General features: G+C 45.6%; 1 protein-coding gene across 5 annotated transcripts in view; it reads left to right on the top strand.

Moving 5' to 3' along the window:
- Positions 1 to 16,635, top strand: part of Tmem164 (transmembrane protein 164) — a 162,011-nt gene extending 145,376 nt beyond the window's left edge. For 4 of the 5 annotated variants that reach the window (XM_048336830.1, XM_048336831.1, XM_048336827.1 and 1 more), the window contains 2 exons: positions 10,640 to 10,740; positions 12,386 to 16,635. In XM_048336830.1, coding sequence (XP_048192787.1) covers positions 10,640 to 10,740; positions 12,386 to 12,592 — 308 coding nt within the window. In that variant the 3' untranslated portion in view covers positions 12,593 to 16,635. The remainder of the gene's footprint in view (positions 1 to 10,639; positions 10,741 to 12,385) is intronic. The other variant, XM_048336829.1, reaches the window with a different exon arrangement.
- Positions 16,636 to 20,358: the final 3,723 nt, after the last annotated feature.

Here is a 20,358-nt window from a genome sequence, read left to right as displayed (position 1 = left end):
AGGAACTGGGCATTGGATTTAGTTGTGAAAATGTCATTTGAGACCTTGATGGGAGCTGTCTTGGTAGAAAGGGAAAAATTTCTTAGGAGAGATACAGAAAGAGGAATTATATACAGAGAGAACAGGCCAGTATATGGTCCAGTAAACCACATGAGTCACATATGTTATTTCAAATATTTCAGAGCCATATTAAAGTAGGGGAGGACAAGCAGGTCAAATTCATGTTAGTAGTATACCTTATTTAGTCCATGTGGTCCAAAATATGATCAGTCTAATATAATCCCACATGAAATCATTAGTAGGATATTTTACTGGATTGTCTGGGAAGCCTAGGGTGGGTTTTACATCAACTGCACATTTGAAGCTCGATCCATGGAAAGCATTGAATGGCCACATGTGCTGGTAGCCACCATCTGGGCTTGTATCCATATAGATAATTCATGCAAGGAGTGTTGCTGTAAATGGAAGCAGAACAATGGAATAGTGGCAGGAGGCAGAGAAGTGGTCACATGTTTACTTTCAATTTGATATTTTCAGTACATTTAGTTTATATGCTAATGGAAATAATGTAGCAGAGGAGAAAAAAAAGGTTGATCTAAGAGAAAGAGGACTGCAGTGGCATGGTTGAAGAAGGGACCTGGGATAGCATCTGGATATAGGAGCTCCTAACCTTGCCTGAGACCCTGGGCAGTTGATCTATGGCCACAGGGAACAAGCAGAGCAAATTGGGCACCGACTGATGCAGATAGATGGTTTGTGATGATCATGAACACTAGAAGAGTTTTCATCTGATTTCTTTCTTTTTTTCTCAGTGAAGTGGGAAGCCAGAGCAAGGTCATCACTTGAGTGTGTCTGAGATAGAAGTATGAAGGTTTGAGCAGAGAGGAGATGATATTAAATTGTGGCCCAGGAAAGGGAGAGAGTGAATGGATCCAGGGAAGCAGACTATGATTGCCTGGCAACATGAATGGCGCACTTGAGGTTTGTGCTCACAAATTTGAGGGGAGAACAGTCAGAGCTATTGTTTATCTTTAGCCATGTTCAGCTTGGCGGGGTCAGACAAGAGGAAAAGAGAGACTGAGATTGAACCAAGGTCGAGGGGGCTTGCAGATAAGGGGGAACAGTGGACCCAAACGGGTCTTCTGGCCATGAGATTTATGGTGTGAATAAGACAACACAAAAGTGATTGGTAGGGCCAATGGCTTTACAGATCCCAGTAAGGAAGAAGTGTAGGGGCCACAGTTAGAGGAACTGGGCAGGAAAGAGGGGGTAGTGATTGTTGAAGAGGAATGCTTGATTACAGATTAGGAAGGGGCCACAGCTATTTGTAATTATATAGTATCATGACCATGAAAATGGGTAGCTGAGGGAACAGGATCTATACAAGAGACCAAGGACCAACCCAAGATCCACATGGGAAAGGGGTGGGGCGTGAGGGATACATGAGAATGTTGAAAGGGGTGGCGTTGATCAAGATGCACTGTATTTATTCATAAACTGCTTCATTGTACAACAACTTAAAGATATAAAAACTTTTTTAAAAAAAAATTTTAGTTGTATGGCTTGAACTCTGGGCGCTGTCCCTGAGCATCTTTGTGTTCCAGACTAGCACTCTTCCTCTTGAGCCACAGCATCACTTCTAGTTTTTTTGAGTGGCTAATTGGAGATAAGCACATGGTGACTTTTACGCGGAGGCTGGCTTTGAACCATAATCCTCAGATCTCGGCCTTCAAGTAGCTAGGATTACAGGCATGAACCTCCAGTACCTGGTAATAAAATATTTTTTAAAAAAGAAATAAGACAGGGAATAGTTTGAAGACAGTGCTACTAACATAAATACTACTGTTTTCAATGAATGAGAGTCGTGATCCACATCTATACATCACTGTGAAGAGGAAGATTGGAAGCTGTACATAAGGTAGTTTGGGGAGGAAGGGAGGACTGGTCCCTGGTTTAGAAATAGCACTGTGTTTTTTTAAAGGGACTGAATGTCATGGCCCATGCCTGTAATTCCTGCTACTATGGAAGAAGATTGTGTCTTGAGGCCAGCCAGAGCCAAAAATTAACCAAGGCCACTTCTTAATTTAAAAAATGGTGGACATGGTAGTGCACACGTGTCCCACCTATGCAAAAGATATACATAGGAGAATCATGATCCAGGCTAGCCCTGAGCAAAAAAAAAGGGATACCTACCATACTTGAAAAATAACTAAAGCAAGAAAGGCTGGGTCATGGCTCAAGTGGTAGAGCACCTATCTAGCAAGTAAGAGTCCTAGAGATCAAACTCCAGTAGTTTAGTGGCAAAATATTTGCCTAGTAACTGAAAATGTTCTGGGTTTGATTCCTAGTACCAAAAAAGAAGACAAAAACACAGTTAAACAAACAAACCCCAGTACCACCAAGAGAGAAAGAGATAAAAAGGAAAGGACAGATGGGAGGCAAAGAAAGGAATGAAAGGAGGGCCAAAGGGAGAGGGGAAGTAAAGAAGATTGGAGGGAGGAAAGGAGGAAGGGAGGGAGGGAGGGAGGGAGGGAGGGAGGGAGGGAGGGGAGGGAGGGAGGGAGGGAGGGAGGGAGGGAGGGAGGGAAGGAAGGAAGGAAGGAAGGAAGGAAGGAAGGAAGGAAGGAAGGAAGGAAGGAAGGAAGGAAGGAAGGAAGGAAGGAAGGAAGGAAGGAAGGAAGGAAGGCCCTCTACCTGTAGCCATCTATCAGTACATGCAGCCACTCAAGGGAATAATATGTACAACACTGAATACCTTCTAAACAATTTCGAGGAGATAAAACAGGAAGTGAATGTGCAAGGATTGTACTTACAAGTACACAAGGAATAGTTAGAACCTAAAAGAGAGACATACCTAATGCTTAGTCACTGCACTGACATCCTAGCCAATAGCACCTTACTTACTCAATATTTTTTCAAATACCCAGCTTTATAATATCCTTTTATTTCTGACACATCACACATCTGGCATTTTGCAACCTATGGTTGAAAGACAAGGCTGGTGTTTCAGGGGTAACCACCTGGACCACCTCTCACCACTAGTTTAAGTGTATCTGCCATGATCCATCAACAGTAATGAATAACTAGATAATAGAATTAAACTATTTCTTGATAATGACCATTCTAACTGAGTGAGGTGGGATCTCAATGTTGTTTTGATTTACATTTCTTTTATGGCCAGAGATGTGAGCATTTCTTCATCTGTCTATTGGGCATTTCTATTTCCTCTTCAGAGAAGTCCCTTTTTAAGTATTTAGCTCAGTTGTTAATGTGGTAGTTGTTCTTTGAGGCTTTGTTTTTGGGGGATTTAATTTTTTGAGTTCTAACTATATTTTAGATAGTGAGGCCCTTTTCTGTTGTATGGCTAGTGAAGATCTTCCAGTTTGTGGGCTTTCTATTTATCCTTCTAGTTATATCCTTTGTCATGCAGAAACTCTTCAGTTTAATGCAGTCCCATTTGTCCAAACTTTCTTTGATTTGTTGTGTTTCTGGATCTTTACTTAGGAACTTTTGACCTGTGCCAAGGAGCCCAAGTATATCCCCTATCCCTTCCTGTAATATTTCAGGGTATCTTGTTTTATATTGAGGTCTTTGATCCATTTGCATCTGACTCTGGTGCAGGGTGATACATAAAGATCTAACTTCAGTTTTCTACACATATATAGCCAATTCTGCCAGTGCCATTTATTTTTGAAGAGGCTGTCTTTCTTCCATCCTGTGTTTTGGGCACCTTTATCAAGTAATAGGTTGCATTGCTACTTTCTTGAGGTTGATATAGGGGAAAAAACCCACCATAGCATGTAGAAGTGTGTGTCCTGACTTTGCTAGACTCCTTTAGAGAAGTATGCTCCCCTTAGAATGTTCCATGGTGATGGACATGATCAAACTATACTGACAGATATGATAGCCACCAGGCACAAGTGGCTACTGAATGTGGGAAATGTTCCTAGTGTAAGTGAGGAACCAAATACTATGTTTCATTATAGTTCCTTTAAATATAAATTGCCACATATGGTTACAGGCTACCCTAATTTATTGGGTGGTATCAGTAATTGAGCAATTAACATTTTCAATCCTTTTTTTTTGCATGAGAGTATTTTATTTTTAAATAATAATTACTTATTTATTGTCAAAGTGATGTACAGAGGGGTTATAGTTTCATATGTTAGGCAATGGGTACGTTTCTTGTTGTATGATCTTTAAGTAGTTATACAAAGGACATGCCATCCAACAAATCAGTTTCTAAGTATAAATGCATCTTGATCTATGTCATTCCCCTTTCATCATACTCCTCATTCCTCCCAACCCAGCCACTCCTCTCAATTTTCTTAATTTCATAGGGCATACGTTGAATATTATGACTGCATTCGCCTCTCTTCCTCTCTTCATTCGTCATTCTTGAACTGTGACCCTCTCTCAACTTCTAGCATCTCCTGGTTGCTTGTTGAATTTTTTGGCAGTCTTCTATGGTCCTGTCTGCTAGCCACCTAACTCATTTTCCAAGCCCCATCTTTGCTCCTATAATCTCATTCCATGACTTCGTCCCCTGTTGATCTTATTCGTACTCCTATTTCCAGCCCATGCCTCTCATGAGTCCTACGTGAACTCAACCTCTTCCCCAAGTGAACTCTTCTCAAATCATGAAGTCACAGACCTGGAAATTACCTCCACGTCACCCTTCATGTCTGGCAAATTGCCTAGTCATTGGTCACTGTAGCAATGATTGGGCTTGTCTTTATTCTCACTTCCCTCCAGCCCATGCTGCTGCTGGAGCAATCCAGGTGGGTGAAACAAAAATTTGACCTATTCCCTCTGGTGTTGAAAACATTCCCATGCCTTCATGTCCCCATTCCAGCTCCTTGTGCTCACTCTTCAGATGTCACCTGAACCACCCCTTTCTCCAGCTTCTTTTCCTCAGTGTCTATAATGATCCTGACTAAGCCCATCTTGCCACAACTGGTCCCTGTTCATTTGTTACAAGCGGGTAGCCCTCTCTGCCCATCAGTGATGTTCAATGCAGTGCTAGAGCAAAGAAGTGCAGCCTCTGTCTTTGTTGTCTGTCCTCCCAGAGTGGGTGTGTAGCATGAAAGATCCCTAGGGAGACTTCTGGGGTTGGTACAATCACCTTGGTTCCTAGCACTCCAAAAACTTCCTTCTGGCAGAAATGGAGTTTAGAGAAAGTGATTACCTTAGTTCTCCCCCCACCCCTCCCAACTGCTACCTTTCTAGATAACATGCTTCTATTCTCCTAGAAGATGCTAGCAGAAAATGTCACTTTTTTTTCTTAAAGTAGAACAAAAAGTTTTATGTGTTTAATATTCTCTGGAAGTGCTTAAGTTTCTATTTTCCTGTAGGAAAAAAAACTGTTTTTTCACTAGGATTATCTCAAGGGCCTATCCAGGTATCCAGCAAAGGGAATGATATGCTTTGCATACAATTTGCATATATCATGTTGACTGGTTATCTGTGCTCAAGGCTGCCGTTTCTCTGTATTTCTTTATTTCTCAGTGAATTTGAATATTTATTTTTGCTAGTAAAAGAAAGAACCAACAGCAGTGATAGGGTAGTGGAAGCCATAGTCTCCCTTCATAGACAAGGCCACCTTGTCCCCAGATTCCCTTCCTCCTTCCATCTTTATAAGATCTCAGATGATTGTGGTCCCTGGTAAAAATAACAGCTGCTGCCACTGCCCTCTCTCTCTCTTGCTCTCTCTCGCTCTCTCTCTCTCTCGTTCTCTCTCTCGCTCTCTTCTCTCTCTCGCTCTCTCTCTCTCTCTCTCTCGCCTCTCTCACTCTCTCGCTCTCTCACTCTCTCCGTACTGGAGTTTGTACTTGGGGCCTCATGCTTACTAGGCTTGTAACTCTACCACTTGAGCTATGCCAACAGCCTTTTTTGCTTTGTTGCTTGTTTTCAATTTGGAATAGGGTCTCTAATTTTTTTCCTGGAGCTCAGTCTCAGACTCTGACCATTCAATAGTACCTCTGCCATAGCTAGAGTTATAGATATGGACGACCACCAAAAAGCAAGGCTTGTTGAGTGATATGGGGTCTTGCCAATTCATTGTGAGGACTAACCTTGGAATTGCAGTCTTCCCAATCTTCACCACTTGAGCACTTGAGATTACAGGCCTAAACCACCACAGCCAGCTTCCACTTCTACTTTTTGACATTTCTTGTATCCCATTCTTCATCCCTGAAACATGATGCTACTTTGAGTTTACACACAGGAAAATGTATTTAGAGAGGCAGTAAGACTTGCTCCAGTAACCTTCCTGTAGGTAGTAGCAGAGGCAAAACTCAAACCCAATGCTGTCTGATCCCCTCCAGGCTCTTGATTTTAAGCTAACGAATTGTATGTTTTTTCTTTTATAGTCAGTTTTGGGGCTTGAACTCGATGTCTTGTATTTTTTGCTCAACAGGTGCTTCACCACTTGAGCTATGCCTTCAAACCAGCTTTTTGTTACTTAATTAGAAATGTAGTATAGCAAACTTTTATGTTTGGGCTGGCTTTGAACCGAGATCCTCCAGGTCTCAGCCTCCTGAGTAGCTAGGGTTAAAGGTGTGAGCCACTTTGAGTCATGGCCTTGCATTTATTTTTATGTTTGCATTGCTCCATGTATTGCCTTACACTCACTGTTGTTAACCAAGACTGATTTCCTCACACCTATAATTTGGTTATTGTTTGAATGGCAATGGGCTGTTGCCAATATTGAGGCCCCATAGTTTACTTATCTCTTCATTTTGGTTTCCAGATTTGCAGTGCTATAAACAGTGTAGATACACATTTCTTTCTACAAATACAGCCAATATTTGTTTTTTTAAGGTATATGATCAGTCTTCTAAGTTGCAGTATTAAGCCAAAAGGAGTTAGGCTTTTGTGATTCTCCACAAGCCTGTGCCATTTATTTGCTAATGCAAGAATTGTTTTTGCATGTTTACCATGTCCTCGTTGTTGCTGAGGTGAAGAGGAGTTTCAGAACCACCCCTTCCTTCCCTGAGCTCTCCGTGTGATGTTAGGCAGATGATGCAACATGGAAGGAATGAGGCGAATGTGGGACTTTGGGCAAGGGGTACTGAGAGTTCTGAGCAACATGTCCTCTGTTTCAGAGTGTTCTTCCCCCATAGCATGAAGCATAGCAAGGTCAGGGGACATAGTGATGCAGAGATGGAGCATGGTGAGAGAAAGGCTGTCCCATACTGAAAGCCTTTTCCAGGAAGGTGTCTGCGGCTGAGGCCCACAGCATCAACTCTCCAGTCCCTTCCTGAAGCCACTCTTGGCTCATAGGCCTGCAGTGTTGCCAAGCTGCCACTAGGGGATGCTGAGCAAGGGCCAAGGAGAGGAAGGGAATCTGTGGAACAATGGCTGGTGGCTCTAGCAACGGGTTATACCTGCACAGTAATAACCTGAGCACCCTGTCAGCTTTCCAGGTCTCTCCCTCTTCTTCTGTGTGTCGCTAGCAGCCAGGGAGACAGTATTCACTCAGCAGACAGGCAAGTGCACACACGCTTGGTGAATCCCTCAATGCAGTTTCACAAACCAAGCTCTGTGCTGGATGCTGCGAAGACACGAGTGTGACAAGGTCCTGGACCTCAAAGCACACTCAGGCTAGAGAGTAAGCAGACAAGAAAAGAAGAAAGTCTAACTTGGAGGTCTAGACAAGTGGCAGCAAGGCCTTTGAGCACATCTGAGAACCCATTTCCCCAGAGCTCTGTTGTCATGATTGGGTGTCACAATGCTTATCCCCCACTCTCAGTTTCTCCATCTATAAAATGGAGAAAAGAGATCTATGTACTCAAGGGCCCTTCCAGCTTCTGACACAGAGAATCCCCTGGCTTTAGTCATCCCATCTCCTTCCTCTCTTCCCATTTACTTACATGATGTTCCTTGATGTTGTGCACCTGGCCTTCTCATGTCAGAGTACAAATGTTCCCATGACTTTACCATTGTGTGCTGCTACCATCCACACCTAGATGTTCACTTCATTCTCTTCACTGAGTTTGTGACTCATATTATAAAAATAATCGGGATCCATTAAATCTGAGATACACATGACTATTATCAGCATTTGTTAAATCCCATGTCACTGCAACCTAGTACCTCATCTGACCAGCAGCCCTGTGAATTAGATAGTGTGGTTCCATTTTATAGATGAGTACAGTTGATTTCCAGAAAGTCTGAGATTGCTCAAGGTCCTGAACATAGTCAGTGAAGAAGCCAGGATTTGAAAACTTCTTCCTCCTTGGTTCCAGTCCCTACACTCTCACTCATCACACCCTGAATCCTATAGGACACCCTGCCACCACAGTGGTATTTTCACATAGATGTTCCACATGCACCTCAATTCCAACATGTCTAAATGGACCTCACCATTCCTCTACCCCTAGCTGCAATCTGCCTTTGCCTCTTCTCCATTGCAATGAATGGCATCACTAATCCAGTGAGGGTCAAGCTAGGGCCCCAGGAGTGTCTGTGATCTCCCTCCCTTACTCCCATCATCCAGCCTTATACCACACTGGTGATTTTCTCCTTGCTTTCTTCTCTGTTCTTGTCCTCAGAAGCCATCTTGTTCTCTCCAGGCTCCTATAACTGTTTTCTTGCCACTGGACTTCTACTCTTTTGCTCCAGCATCCGTGCACATTTGAGTAGCATGGTCTTACACAAGCACATGTGTGAGCTCAGCACTCATCTGCCTCTTGCTGTCTTTGCTCTACAGCACAGCTGAAAGCTGGCCACCCAAGGGCTGAAATCCATCCAGAAGATATATTTTGTTTGGTCTATTGAACATTCTTAAAACATTTGGAATTAGTTGCTGACATTTAAAAAAAGGAAATTCCACATAAAGGATCATATTTCTGGTTTCTCTTGAAAACAAATAAACACAAAGCCAAACAATACAACAATAAACTGGGCACCTCCTGACCTACAGTTTTACAGGGCAGTGATTGGTGGAGGTGAGAGTAGCTGCCCTTAGAAGGGTTTTGGGTTTTCTGGTCTGCCAGTTTTCATACTCACTTGTGTCTCTTACAGTCTGGTCATGCCCTTGCTTCCTTTCACCTGCTGAGAGTTGCAGTGAGCTCATAACCCTGCTGTATAGCATGAAGCCCAAAGTCCTCAGCATGATTCCTAGCATCCTAGAAGGCCCAGCCTGGGACAGAGCATCCCTGGCAACCCCCATGTCTCACCCTTATTCCTTATGCTTTCTTCTTTGGCCCCACTGAATTCTTACCTGTTCTTTTCAGGATGGCCTCAACTCATGTCTGCCTTGATAGAGGCTGCTGCTTTGGAAGGCTTAAGCCCTTCCTGAAGTCCCATGTGTCCTTCAGGAATCTGCTGCAATATTCCTTCCTCCAAGATAGTCTCTTGCTCCATGTCCCCCTCCAGCTAAATTTTGTCTTGCTATAATATGTGGACACAAACCCACCTCCACTGTATTGTATTTGCCACTTTGAGTCTAGATTGCCGTAGGCTTACCTCAGGATATGATACGTAATAACTATAGGATGCACAGTGAATCAAAAACACTAGTCTAGGATATGATGTCACCCCTGATTCCTTGGGATGAGGTATCTCTAGGTCTCTAACTTTCTCAGATAACCACCTCAAGTCTATGTTTAGAGTGATAGTACACTCAACCTTAAAACCTGCTCTGTAAGCTTGGGAGTACACCTGGGCCTCCAGAATGGTGGTTCCCAGCAGTGATGGAGGGCATGCAGCAGTCTCAGTGTTTCCAGGGAAGGAGATATTCAGTGACTGGGAAATAATATTCTCCTTGAGGCATAATGGACATAAAGAAACAACATCTGACAATCATTAAACATGCTGCTTCGACCAGACCCTTGGGGTAATATTGTCTCCACTTAGTAGGTAAGGAAATTGGGATTTTGGGGGGTTAACAACTTTTCCACAGTCACATGAACCAATTTGAATCCAAATCTGTCTAATTTTAAAGTTCACATTCCAGCCAGGTGCTGGTGGCTCACGCCTGTAATCCTAGCTACTCAGGAAACTGAGATCTGAGGATCATGGTTCTAAGTCAGCCCAGGCAAGGAAAAGCCGAACGTGTTGCTATGGCTCAAGGGGTAGAGCACCAGCCTTGAACAAACAAAAAGTTCAGGGACAGTGGTCAGGCCCCAAGTTCAAGCCACAGGACCATCAAATGAATAAAGTTCACATTGCTAGTTACTACATTATACATCCTCAAATGTCACTGCATCAAAATTCTGTGAGTGAAGACTATATGATTTTACATGTAGTGCGAACCCAAGTATCATTTCAAAAAGAAGGAGAAAAACATAAGGCATAACATAACTAATCATGAATGCACAAGAATGTTGGGAGGAGTGTTTTTCTGCTTTTCCTCTCTTCCATTTTGTAACCTTCTAAAGTACCTCAAATGAGCATGTATTACTTTTAAAATAAAAATATTTCTCTTTGTAATGGCCCAGCATGGAATAGCGGAACAGGGGCTAGGAAGGTGCAACCACAAGTACAAAGTGAGGCTCTCATAGCAGTCACTGGTAGGTTGAAAGGAGCCATGAGCAGATTGCAGCTGTGACTTCAACACTAGCTCCCACGTCCACGTGAGCAAAGGACAAGTGGGTGCCTTCCTCCCATCTCACCATCTCTGCTCTTCCTCCAGGTGCTTATACCCCAGAGCCCCTCAGCAGCTTCCGGTGGGCTCTTCTCTCAACTGGCCTCATGTTCTTTTACCACTTCAGCTTCCTACAGATCCTCGGCCTGGTAAGTTTGGTTATAGCCCCTCTCTCCCCTCTGTTTGCAGTTCTCCATAAATCTTGATAATCCCAATTGGCGCTAGTGTATCATTTTGTTTTGAAAATACAAGATGTGAAAGGCCAGGATGTCAGATTGTTGTGTCTGGGATGCTGATTATGATCTATGGCTTTGGCTTCTCCAAAAGAGTTTCTGAATACTCAGTAATGGCTGTTCTTCCATCCCTGGAGAGGCAAAAATGCCCTTCATTCATGGCCATTTGGGTTGGAAATACTGAGCTGCAACAAGGTAGTGGTTTTACTAAATCCTTCATGGGGAAGCCTCGGCTCTCGGCTCCATTCTGAGCCTTCTCCTACATCCCTTAGCAGGCACTGCCCCAAGCAGTTTGGCCGTGGAAATGTGACATTGGGGAACAAGCATTACATTCTGTGGGATTTTTAACTGCCTGGAGCATGGAGAACAGTTGAGTTATCCGAAGCCCCAAATCGCCGATATTAGTATGCCTGTGGCGAAGTGACCAGAGAAGAGATAAGACTGAGCATGGGGTCAGGAAACCCCCATGCAAATGTTGGCTCTCCCCACTGCTTTGGATGAATCACCTCACCTTTGAGGGCAAAGTGCTTTCTACTTCATGATAACATGGTCTCCAAACCCAGCCTGCGCACTGAGAGGTGGTGAAGACTTGTCTTTAACATGAACAGGCTTGAAGGGCACTAGAAAGCAGGTGTCTTGGCCATCTTCAGGGTTAGAGGGGCATGTCTGGTTCTATGCAGATGGCACTAATGTAGCATCAGCCATGTGGAGCCTTGCGCGACCTTGCATGATGGGAGTGTGTTACCGCTGTGCCCAGCACCTTTGTGAAAGCAATCACTTATTCTTCACCCTGGTGAACGGCTCTGCTCTGGTTGGCCGGAAGTGGTCTGAGTTCCTTGCCAATAGCATCGATGCTTGCCATGCTAATGGAAGGGCTCAGTGTGACTGAAACCTGCATATACCCCTCCTTACCTCTTGCTGGACCCCACTGATAACCTGGATTCCAGAAGCATCAGTGGCTCATGTTACCATAAATACCATGCTCCAGCCATGCCTCCTTTAGGGAAGGCTCCACTCACCCTACTCCATTCATCTTTCATGAGTCCATTTAGGTGCCACCTCCCTTGTGGAATCTCTCAGAATTCAGCCCCATTCTGTTCATCATATCTGCTCCTCAGACCTGCTCATGGCATGAAAAGCTTGGTGGGCACCATCCGCTTTGAGGTCAGATACAGTAAATAACCAGCCCCACTTGATAGATTGCCAGGATGTGGAGGCAGGGACTGTGTTGTTAACTGCTCTTTTATCCCATAATATCTCTCCAGGGACTAGGTACATAGTGATGCTTAGGAATGGAGAAGCCCCCATCCCCACCTCAGAAAGCAAGATGGAGCCAAACTTAACAGCTTTTCCATTGGACAACTCAGCCAACAGCCTCCAAAAGGCTTTAGCCTCAGCCTACTCAGCAAACCTAGAGCACAGAAATCCCTTTATGAACAGGTGGAGATTGGTCAATCCCACCTTGTCGAGGCCCCCCACTACGTAGAGATGGCTGAGCTGGCAGAAGTCAGAGAAAGCCAAAGGATGGCGAATGCTCACTTTCCCTCCCTTGTCCCTGCAGGTCACCGAAGTGAATTTGAACAACATGCTGTGTCCGGCCGTCTCAGACCCATTCTACGGCCCCTGGTATCGCATCTGGGCCTCGGGACACCAGACTCTCATGACCATGACCCACGGGAAGCTGGTCATCCTGTTCTCATACATGGCTGGGCCCTTGTGTAAATATCTGCTGGATTTGCTCCGGCTTCCAGCCAAGAAAATAGACTGAAGGTGCTTGTTTTTGTTTTTGTTTTTTTGAGTTGGTTTTTTTTTTTCCTCCCTAAGGAAGCAAATCCTGACGACTTGGAGAATACCCAGTCCTTGATGAAATCATGGGAGAGGGCAATAGGATATTTGGTGTATTTCTTTTTTTTTCTTCCTCACTGTCCCTTTCTTCCATCACTCTTCCTTCCCCAGCTCCTACTCCCCAGGATGTCTCCTTGCACCCAGGTGTGGTGCTGGGGGCTAGGTCTTCCCTCCTTCCCTCTCCTTGGCTCTGTCTTCCTGCTCCGCTCTGAGTGGCCTTATACAAGGAGACAGTAGTCATGGCTCCCTCACCGTGCTTGTTGGTGCTTTAACAACAGCTGGTTGAGGAAACAGGGAACAACAAGCAGTAGTTCTTCCAGCATCCCAGTGACGAGATTAGGTGATGTTTCATTTCTCCACTGCCAGGGACCTCCAGGCTCTTACTGGGATCCCCTCTTGTCTCCAGCACAGTCCCCATCCTAAGGGGACTGAGGCCTTGTTTATATACCAGCAGTAAGCCCAGAACATAGGGATTTCCCACCTCGTGGCCAAAATAGAACCGACCAGATTCTTCCCAGTACTGTCCCATGAGTCAAAAGCAGGGAGCCCCTCAACCTCATTCCATCAAAATGCTGCCTAGACTGAGAAGTGAGAATGCCATGCACCTTGACTTTGAGATCCCATTGAGGGGGTAGGAGATCTGTTGCAGTGGCAAATCTAAAGCAAAGAAGGAAACAATATGTTCCATACCAGGTAGGACCCTAACAACTAACCATGAAAGCTGAGAACTGACACATATCCCAATGAAAAGTGAGTATCCAAAGTAAATTAATCAAGGCAAGTGATAACTTGAGAAAGTTATCAAATCATGTTCCATGTTCGTAGTGATAATAGGCATGTGGTCCTCCACTCAGCTTTCTTCTGTCTGTGTCTCAGAAGCAGCTTCAAGGAAGTGTGTGCTAGAATTGAAGCTTGGGGTTACTTTGTTTTTTGTGTTTATATGGTTTGTCTGAGTTGGAGGAATTCTTTCATCAGGGCCCTGTTCTGGAAAGCTCTATAGGTTCATTCCAGGGTCTTACAGGGTATGAGTACACTCTGGTTTGGGAGGCTATAGCTCTTGCTGGTTGTTTTCCTAGGGCCAAGTTTCTTCAATGCAGCTAGCTTCAACATGGGTGGGCAACCCATACCTCCTACTTGATCCTCACCCAAGGCCCACATCTAAGGGAAAAGGGAGCTGTCAAGGAATTGTAGTCCTCACAGGTGGAGGAGGGAGGTTCAAGTACTCCAGAAGGAGGGACTTTGCTCTCAGTTTTATATATATGGACCTCAAGAAAGGAGACAGTGGCTTGAAGGTTGCTGACTCTGTTGACTTCTACTAGGACTAGATCTGTTTAAGACCAGAAAAGTTCATTCAGTGACTACCCCCCCGTTGCTCTGGACCAGTTCCAATGTTAGACCTAGATTGAATTTTTGTGATCAATAGCCACAATTTTAGAAATGGGACTCTAGGAGGCAGTAGCTACACCAGTCTCTGAGTAAGTGGAAACATGTGGAGGAAACTCTGGGAGCCAAGATCTGTTGACATTGAAAGAATTCACCCAAGGGCATGTCCTTGGCCTTGCCTCGAGCTTCTTGGGCTGTGACACTTGGATTTTCTGTCCTCTTTGAGGACCCTGCCAAGCTTTTCTTAATGCCTCTCACCCAGGACTGCCTGCTAAAGGAGGTACCTCTTGACAAGTAGCTGCATTTGACTGGCCTCCTATCAAGCTGTAGCCTGTAGGACCAGTTGGGGAAGAATTTTGTATAAGGCCTCAGTAAAGCCTGGGCCTCTGTAATAGAGGATGGGAAGATGACCCTTGGGGGTCCTAGACTGACCTCTACCAAAACATGGAGCAGCTACAGGTAGAATATCTATGAGCTGGGGACCAGCTCCAGAATGCCCTAGCAGTGTAGGGGTATAGGCCTTCTCTTCCTCCTCATCACAGTGACACAACACAGATGGTTTGTCATCAGACTTTCTCTTACTAGCATGCCTCCAAAATATTGCCTGTACTCTGGCTACATCTCAGTACCTGAATTCAGGCATCTACTTTCTAGTGCATAAGAGAGAGAATTAAAAGGAAAGGCATATTTCCTGGGATGTCCAGGCCAGATTGAGATACATTCGTCAGGAGAAGAGGAAAGGGGAGATGCAGGGGGAAAGGATGGATCCTAAACAAGGAAGCTGAGGGAACAGGTAATAGACTACTTCCCCAGGCTCCAAAGGGAGTCTTGGCCTGGATTTGGGGGTGTTGAGAAGCAGCTGGCATCTAAAGTGCTCTGAGGCTCATTTTTACCTTGGGCTAAGCTCATGTGGAAAGAGACAACCTAGCCAGACGCATAGTAGCTTGCCTTCAGGGTGGTCCCTACACTTGTCCAACAACCAATCTACTGACTCTGATCCAGGAGCAAGGGGGGATCCACAGTTTGCTCACTGAGGGGACTAGTGGGCCCTGGCTTCTCAACTTCTTGGGACTTTCCTACCCGTACCAAGGCTGTTCTGAAACCACCCTGGCCCCCTTTCCATCTGCCATCTGCCAGTGTGTAATGACTCTGTGTGTGAGAGAGTATTCATAGAGGTGGCCAGTTTCCTTTCAGACAACCACAGGAATGGAAAGATGTGTGCTCATAAGTCCCAGGGCAGCCATAGTCAATGATCTTGGCCAATGAGAACAGTCTCTGGAGCTGGTTAATGTATGGCTTCACTGAATGGCAAAGAGATGGTTATATCTGCTTAAAGTCCTCCTAACCCCAATATTTGGTTTCTTATGCCCAAGACCTTACCTACCTTCCTCTCAGAGGCATGGTAATATGTTCCTTTGGCAGCCTATGAGACACTCCACAAGTTCTGAAGCCACAACGTCCCTCTCTCTGTTTCCATGGACTTCTAGCCTGTGCCCTGTAACACCTTAGCCTAGCTGTTATACCATTTGTTTTGAAGTAGCCTTCACCAGGGTTTGGAAATATGTGATTATTGATGAGTCAGTGTCCTGGGGCATGCTCACTCTCCCCCATAGATTTCATAGTAGTGGCAGGGCTCTCTGCACTAGAACTGGCTTGGCCAGCTCCCTGGGCTTGGTTAGCTCCTGGAAGGTGGCAACATTGCCTGTTCTACCACAAAGACTCCCCTGGGTTTGTAGACATTGGCCTGGTGTCATCTACATGGTTCAGAAGAGGGAGTCCTTTATAGTTTTACCTACATGGAAGGTGTGGGAGGGTCCAATAGGACGAGATCATGGTATTGCCTTTGATCTGTCATGAGCCTGCAGGTGCCATGGCAAGACTCCAGACTAGGGAGAGGCCTCCTCCCTCCTGCCCTGCCTTCATTGAGGTGGGAGTTGGTAACAGGACTCAGCCTTCCTCTCGTACATAAAGTTAGAGTAAGCTGATTCGTGCTCAGGACAACCCAGTCACTTGCTGTTGCCCTTTTCTGGGACACTTTTCTACAGTGGTTTGCTACTCATGGTACCAAACAACCCCACCCCACCTCCATCGTCACGTGAAAAAACCAACAACACAAAAGTCATTTCAAGCAGAGATTTACTTTTGGAAACTCTTGCTTACTTTGCGTGTCAGTGTTGTGTTAGAAGTGAAAGGTTTCCTCATTTCCATTGATAGAATAGTAGCTCAAGGAATAAGAACAACTGATGTGTAATTATTCTTACTGGGACACTGGCAGCGCCTCTGTCCCTCTTGCCTGCCCCCAGCCCTTGTTTCCAAGCTGGGATGGCTGTACCCTGAGCCAACGCCCCCCCTGCACCCCCTCAGCCAGTGGCTCCCATCAGAACCAGTCTCTAATGCCCCTAGGCGTAGGTATTCTTTGTCACTCTGGTTCTGGGGGTGCTCTATGCCCCTCTCCCACCCAATTTGCTCTCTTCTTTGGGTATTTTGTAATGTGTTTTCTCTGTTTTGTAAAAATCTTTGATTGTATGAAAGTGTTCTCTGCCGTCACCTTTGGAAATAAATGGTCCTTCATCTGTGGACTTAGCATGTTAGTCTCTGGTGTTTCTGTTTCCAAATATCCCTGAATGAAAAGAAGCCCTCACCATGGGGCATAGTGTGTCAATGTTATCTTCACTCAGTGTGATGAAAAGATGCATGAGAGTGCAAGAGTCCTGGCCTTGCTTCCCAGCACCCTCTTAGAGGGCCTTCTGCTCTGATAAGTAAACAAAAGGGGTTGTTTGTTGGCCTTGTGCACCATGGAGGACCCTCAAAGAGTGGCTTGGCCCCAGGAGCCAGTATGGTGGTTTGAATGCTCTGCCTCCTCCCACCAGGGTTGCCAGTGGCTCAGCAGGCCATTTCTGGGCTCTCTAGGCATCACAGTGTTTGGGGCCACATTTCATGACTGAGGTCAAGAGGGCAACTTTGAAACACAATATGTTGCCAGCAGCATTCAGATTGTGCTGGGGGAGTGAGCAAGATAACCCTGCCCTTCAAGGAAGCAAGGCCTGCTTTCCTAAGGCTGCCCATAGCACCCACTGCCTTCTTACCACATAGAGGTCCCACTCCATCTTTTGCCAGTGCTGCAGCTTCTAGATGAGACACAGCAAGCCATATAGGGCAGCCAGTGTGGGTGGATCATCCTATTCGCCAGGAGTGGCTACCTGGGATATGAGGGAGGCAGGGCCCTGTAATTCAGGGCTAGAATGTACTAGCTTGAGAAAGGCTACTCATCACTTGGTACTGCAGGATCTCCATCTGTTCATCCATACTTCCAACTGTGCCAGGAATCATATTTTCCTCTACACGTTCCCTATATGGTGCCATGGACTCTCTGCTCCCAGAATTGACTGCTAATTAATGTCCATTTGACCGAGAAACACAGATTCCACTGAGGCTCACTTAGAAATGGAGGAGCTGCAGTTGGAAAGGAGTTTTGTTAGACTACATGCTCTGTGTGCCTTACTTCTTTCTGTGCTTTGCTGGGATTGCTGGGGTAGGGACCCCCCATGCTTAGAGAAACTAGAGGAGAGCCAGGGAGTGAGGTGGAAGGCAAGGAGAAGGTGAAACCTATGACTGCAAAGCAGAGGAGTCAAGGCCATCAGAAAGACCCTGCACAGTTTGAAGACAGAGTCAGAGGCTTGGAGTATAATGGGCTCAGCATGAGGGACCAGGCAAGAAAATAGATGGGAGAGGGTGGCAGAAAGAAGCTACTGAAGAGACAATGGGAGAAGTTAATCTCTGGCCTGTCCTCAATTTGCTTTTTAAGAGAGAGGCTAGCCCAAAGCCACTGCCATCCCTCTGTTGGACTGGGGCTTCTGACCCTGTAGCCTATGCTTCCTATAGTTTGATCTGCCTCCTGAATGTAGCAGCCTTTCTAATGTAGATCTGACTTCCTCACTAATCTGAGCTTCTGATATGGAGGTTAGAGAACCAGGCTACTTAGTTTCAGCTTCCTTTCTTACTCTCACACTCCCCAAAGCAGCATGCATGGAGCCCTTTTGCTCCAATCCTGTTCACTCTACTTTGTAACTCCATTGTATTCTTTTCCTTTGTCCTGTTTAATTTTTTCAGCTTCCCACTCTCCCTCTCCATCCTAATGTCTCAGCTCCAATGCTGGCCTCTGTGTGCAGTTCTCCAGTCCAAGCTCCACATGGTTCTTACAGCATCCAGTAATCCCTCCTTTGGTCTCTTGTTGCTGGACTCTATCCTTCTTCAGTCCTTGAGGGAAGGGTGGGCTCTGATTCAAGGTTTAAGGAACCAAATCTCTTTCATGGAAGTATTCTGTGAAAGCTATGGAGTGTGGCTCAGATGTGGAGCCAGTGCTTATCATGGCCAGTTCCCTTAGTGTGATCGCCAGCATATACTGCTGGTCAGATAAAGGTACTCAGCAACCAACAATCTACCTGAGTGCTAAGAAGTGGTTGGAGATTTCGTTGTCACCTGAGGGAGACATAAAGCCATTGCCTTTCCCTTCAATTGTCTTGTGTATGCCTGGAATGCTGCCATGTTACCTCTCCTGTCAAGCTTTTTACTTATGACATATTTCCCACTTTTCTTCTGGGCTCTTTGTAATTGCTGTCTTGGGCCAGTTGGCGCTCTAGTCAGGGAGGGGCAGCAAGCCCAGCTGTTTCACTGAACTCTTGTCCAGCCCTCTGGCTAAGGGGTAGCAGTTGCTCTTCTTTTTTTTTTTTTTTCTTGCCTGTCCTGGGGCTTGGACTCAGGGCCTGAGCACTGTCCCTGGCTTCTTTTTGCTCAAGGCTAGCACTCTAACACTTGAGCCACAGCGCCACTTCTGGCCGTTTTCTATATATGTGGTGCTGGGGAATTGAACACAGGGCTTCATGTATACAAGGCAAGCACTCTTGCCACTAGGCCATACCCCAGCCCCGCTAGCAGTTGCTCTTCTATAGCGTTGGTAGCTGTTTATTTCCATCTGGGTCAACCTACTTCTCAAGGGAATACTATGTAGCTAGAGTATGTTTTTTGCTTTTTGTGTATGTATGCCCATCCTAGGGCTTGAACTCAAGGCCTGAGTGCTGTCCCTGAGCTTCTTTTTGCTCAAGACTAGCTTTCTACCACTTATACCACAGTAGTTAATTGGAGATAAGAGTCTTATGGACTTTCCTGCCCAGACTGAATTCAAACCATGATCCTCAGATCTCAGCCTCCTAAGTAGCTAGGATTACACGTGGGAACCACCAATAGCTGGCTTGTTCATGGCTGTGTGTGTGTGTGTGTGTGCATGCGCATTTGCGTGCGCACGCACACCTTAGTACTGGGGCTTGAACTTAGGGCCTCATGTTCTTAGTTGGCTTTTCTGCCCAAGGCTGGTGTACTACCACTTGAGCCATACTGCATATCCTTGCTTTTCAGAAAAAGACAGGATCTTGTTTTGTTGGTCACATTGGCCTGAAGCTTGCTATGTGGCCCAGGCTGGCCTTGCATTCATGATCCTTCTGTCTCAACCTCCTGAGTACTGTATTTATAGGCATATACTAACATATTTGGCTAGAGTTTTGGTCATGGTAGAAGCCTCATCAGCTCATGGAATTTGTCCCTCACGTCTGTTGTAGGGTAGCAAAGAGCTTAGAATGGTTATAACCTGATCATCAGTGAGTTTTTTATTTGGCCTGGTTTGCTAAGGCCAGGAAAGGAACAGAGATATCCTTAGATACCAGTCTGAAAAATAGAGTATGTGGTTCCCTAACTTTGGCAACAGGCAAGACAAAGACTCTGTGACTGCCTGCCCAGTCAGCATTCTTCCCAGCATTGAGATTCCACACCGTCAGTATCTGAGCTACTGCACACAGGGACTTTTGAGCCTCCTAGACAGAAGATAGCAGAGAGCACGTTGGTTGGGAATGCATGCCCTCCATAGCTGACTCCTTAATTTCAGTCCTGCCGCTCCTGGGTGACACCCAGTCCAGAACCATGGCATTTCACAAGATAAGCTCAGTGATGAGGTTGAATCCTGCCTTAATATATATAGCTTCCAAGTAACAGGGGCTATAGCATGAGCCACAGATCTCTTCTATCATATAACCACCCAACCCAGCCCCACTTGTATAACAGCCACCAGCTCCCCCTGCTGGCTCTGCTTCCACCCCCCCCCCCAGTCCTTCCCAGAAGGCTACAGAGGTCTCTACCTTTGCCTTGTCCTCAGCATGTCTTTCTCTCATGCCCAGAAGCACTGAGCTCTTGGCTATTACGTTTTCAGAAAGACTTGAGCCCTCTGGCATTGTGCCCCATATATACTGAATATGCAGG

Source organism: Perognathus longimembris, chromosome 28 (assembly GCF_023159225.1).
Source record: "Perognathus longimembris pacificus isolate PPM17 chromosome 28, ASM2315922v1, whole genome shotgun sequence".
NCBI lineage: Eukaryota > Metazoa > Chordata > Mammalia > Rodentia > Heteromyidae > Perognathus > Perognathus longimembris.
Note: the sequence above shows the minus strand (reverse complement) of the source record. Positions and strands in the feature narration are given on the sequence as shown.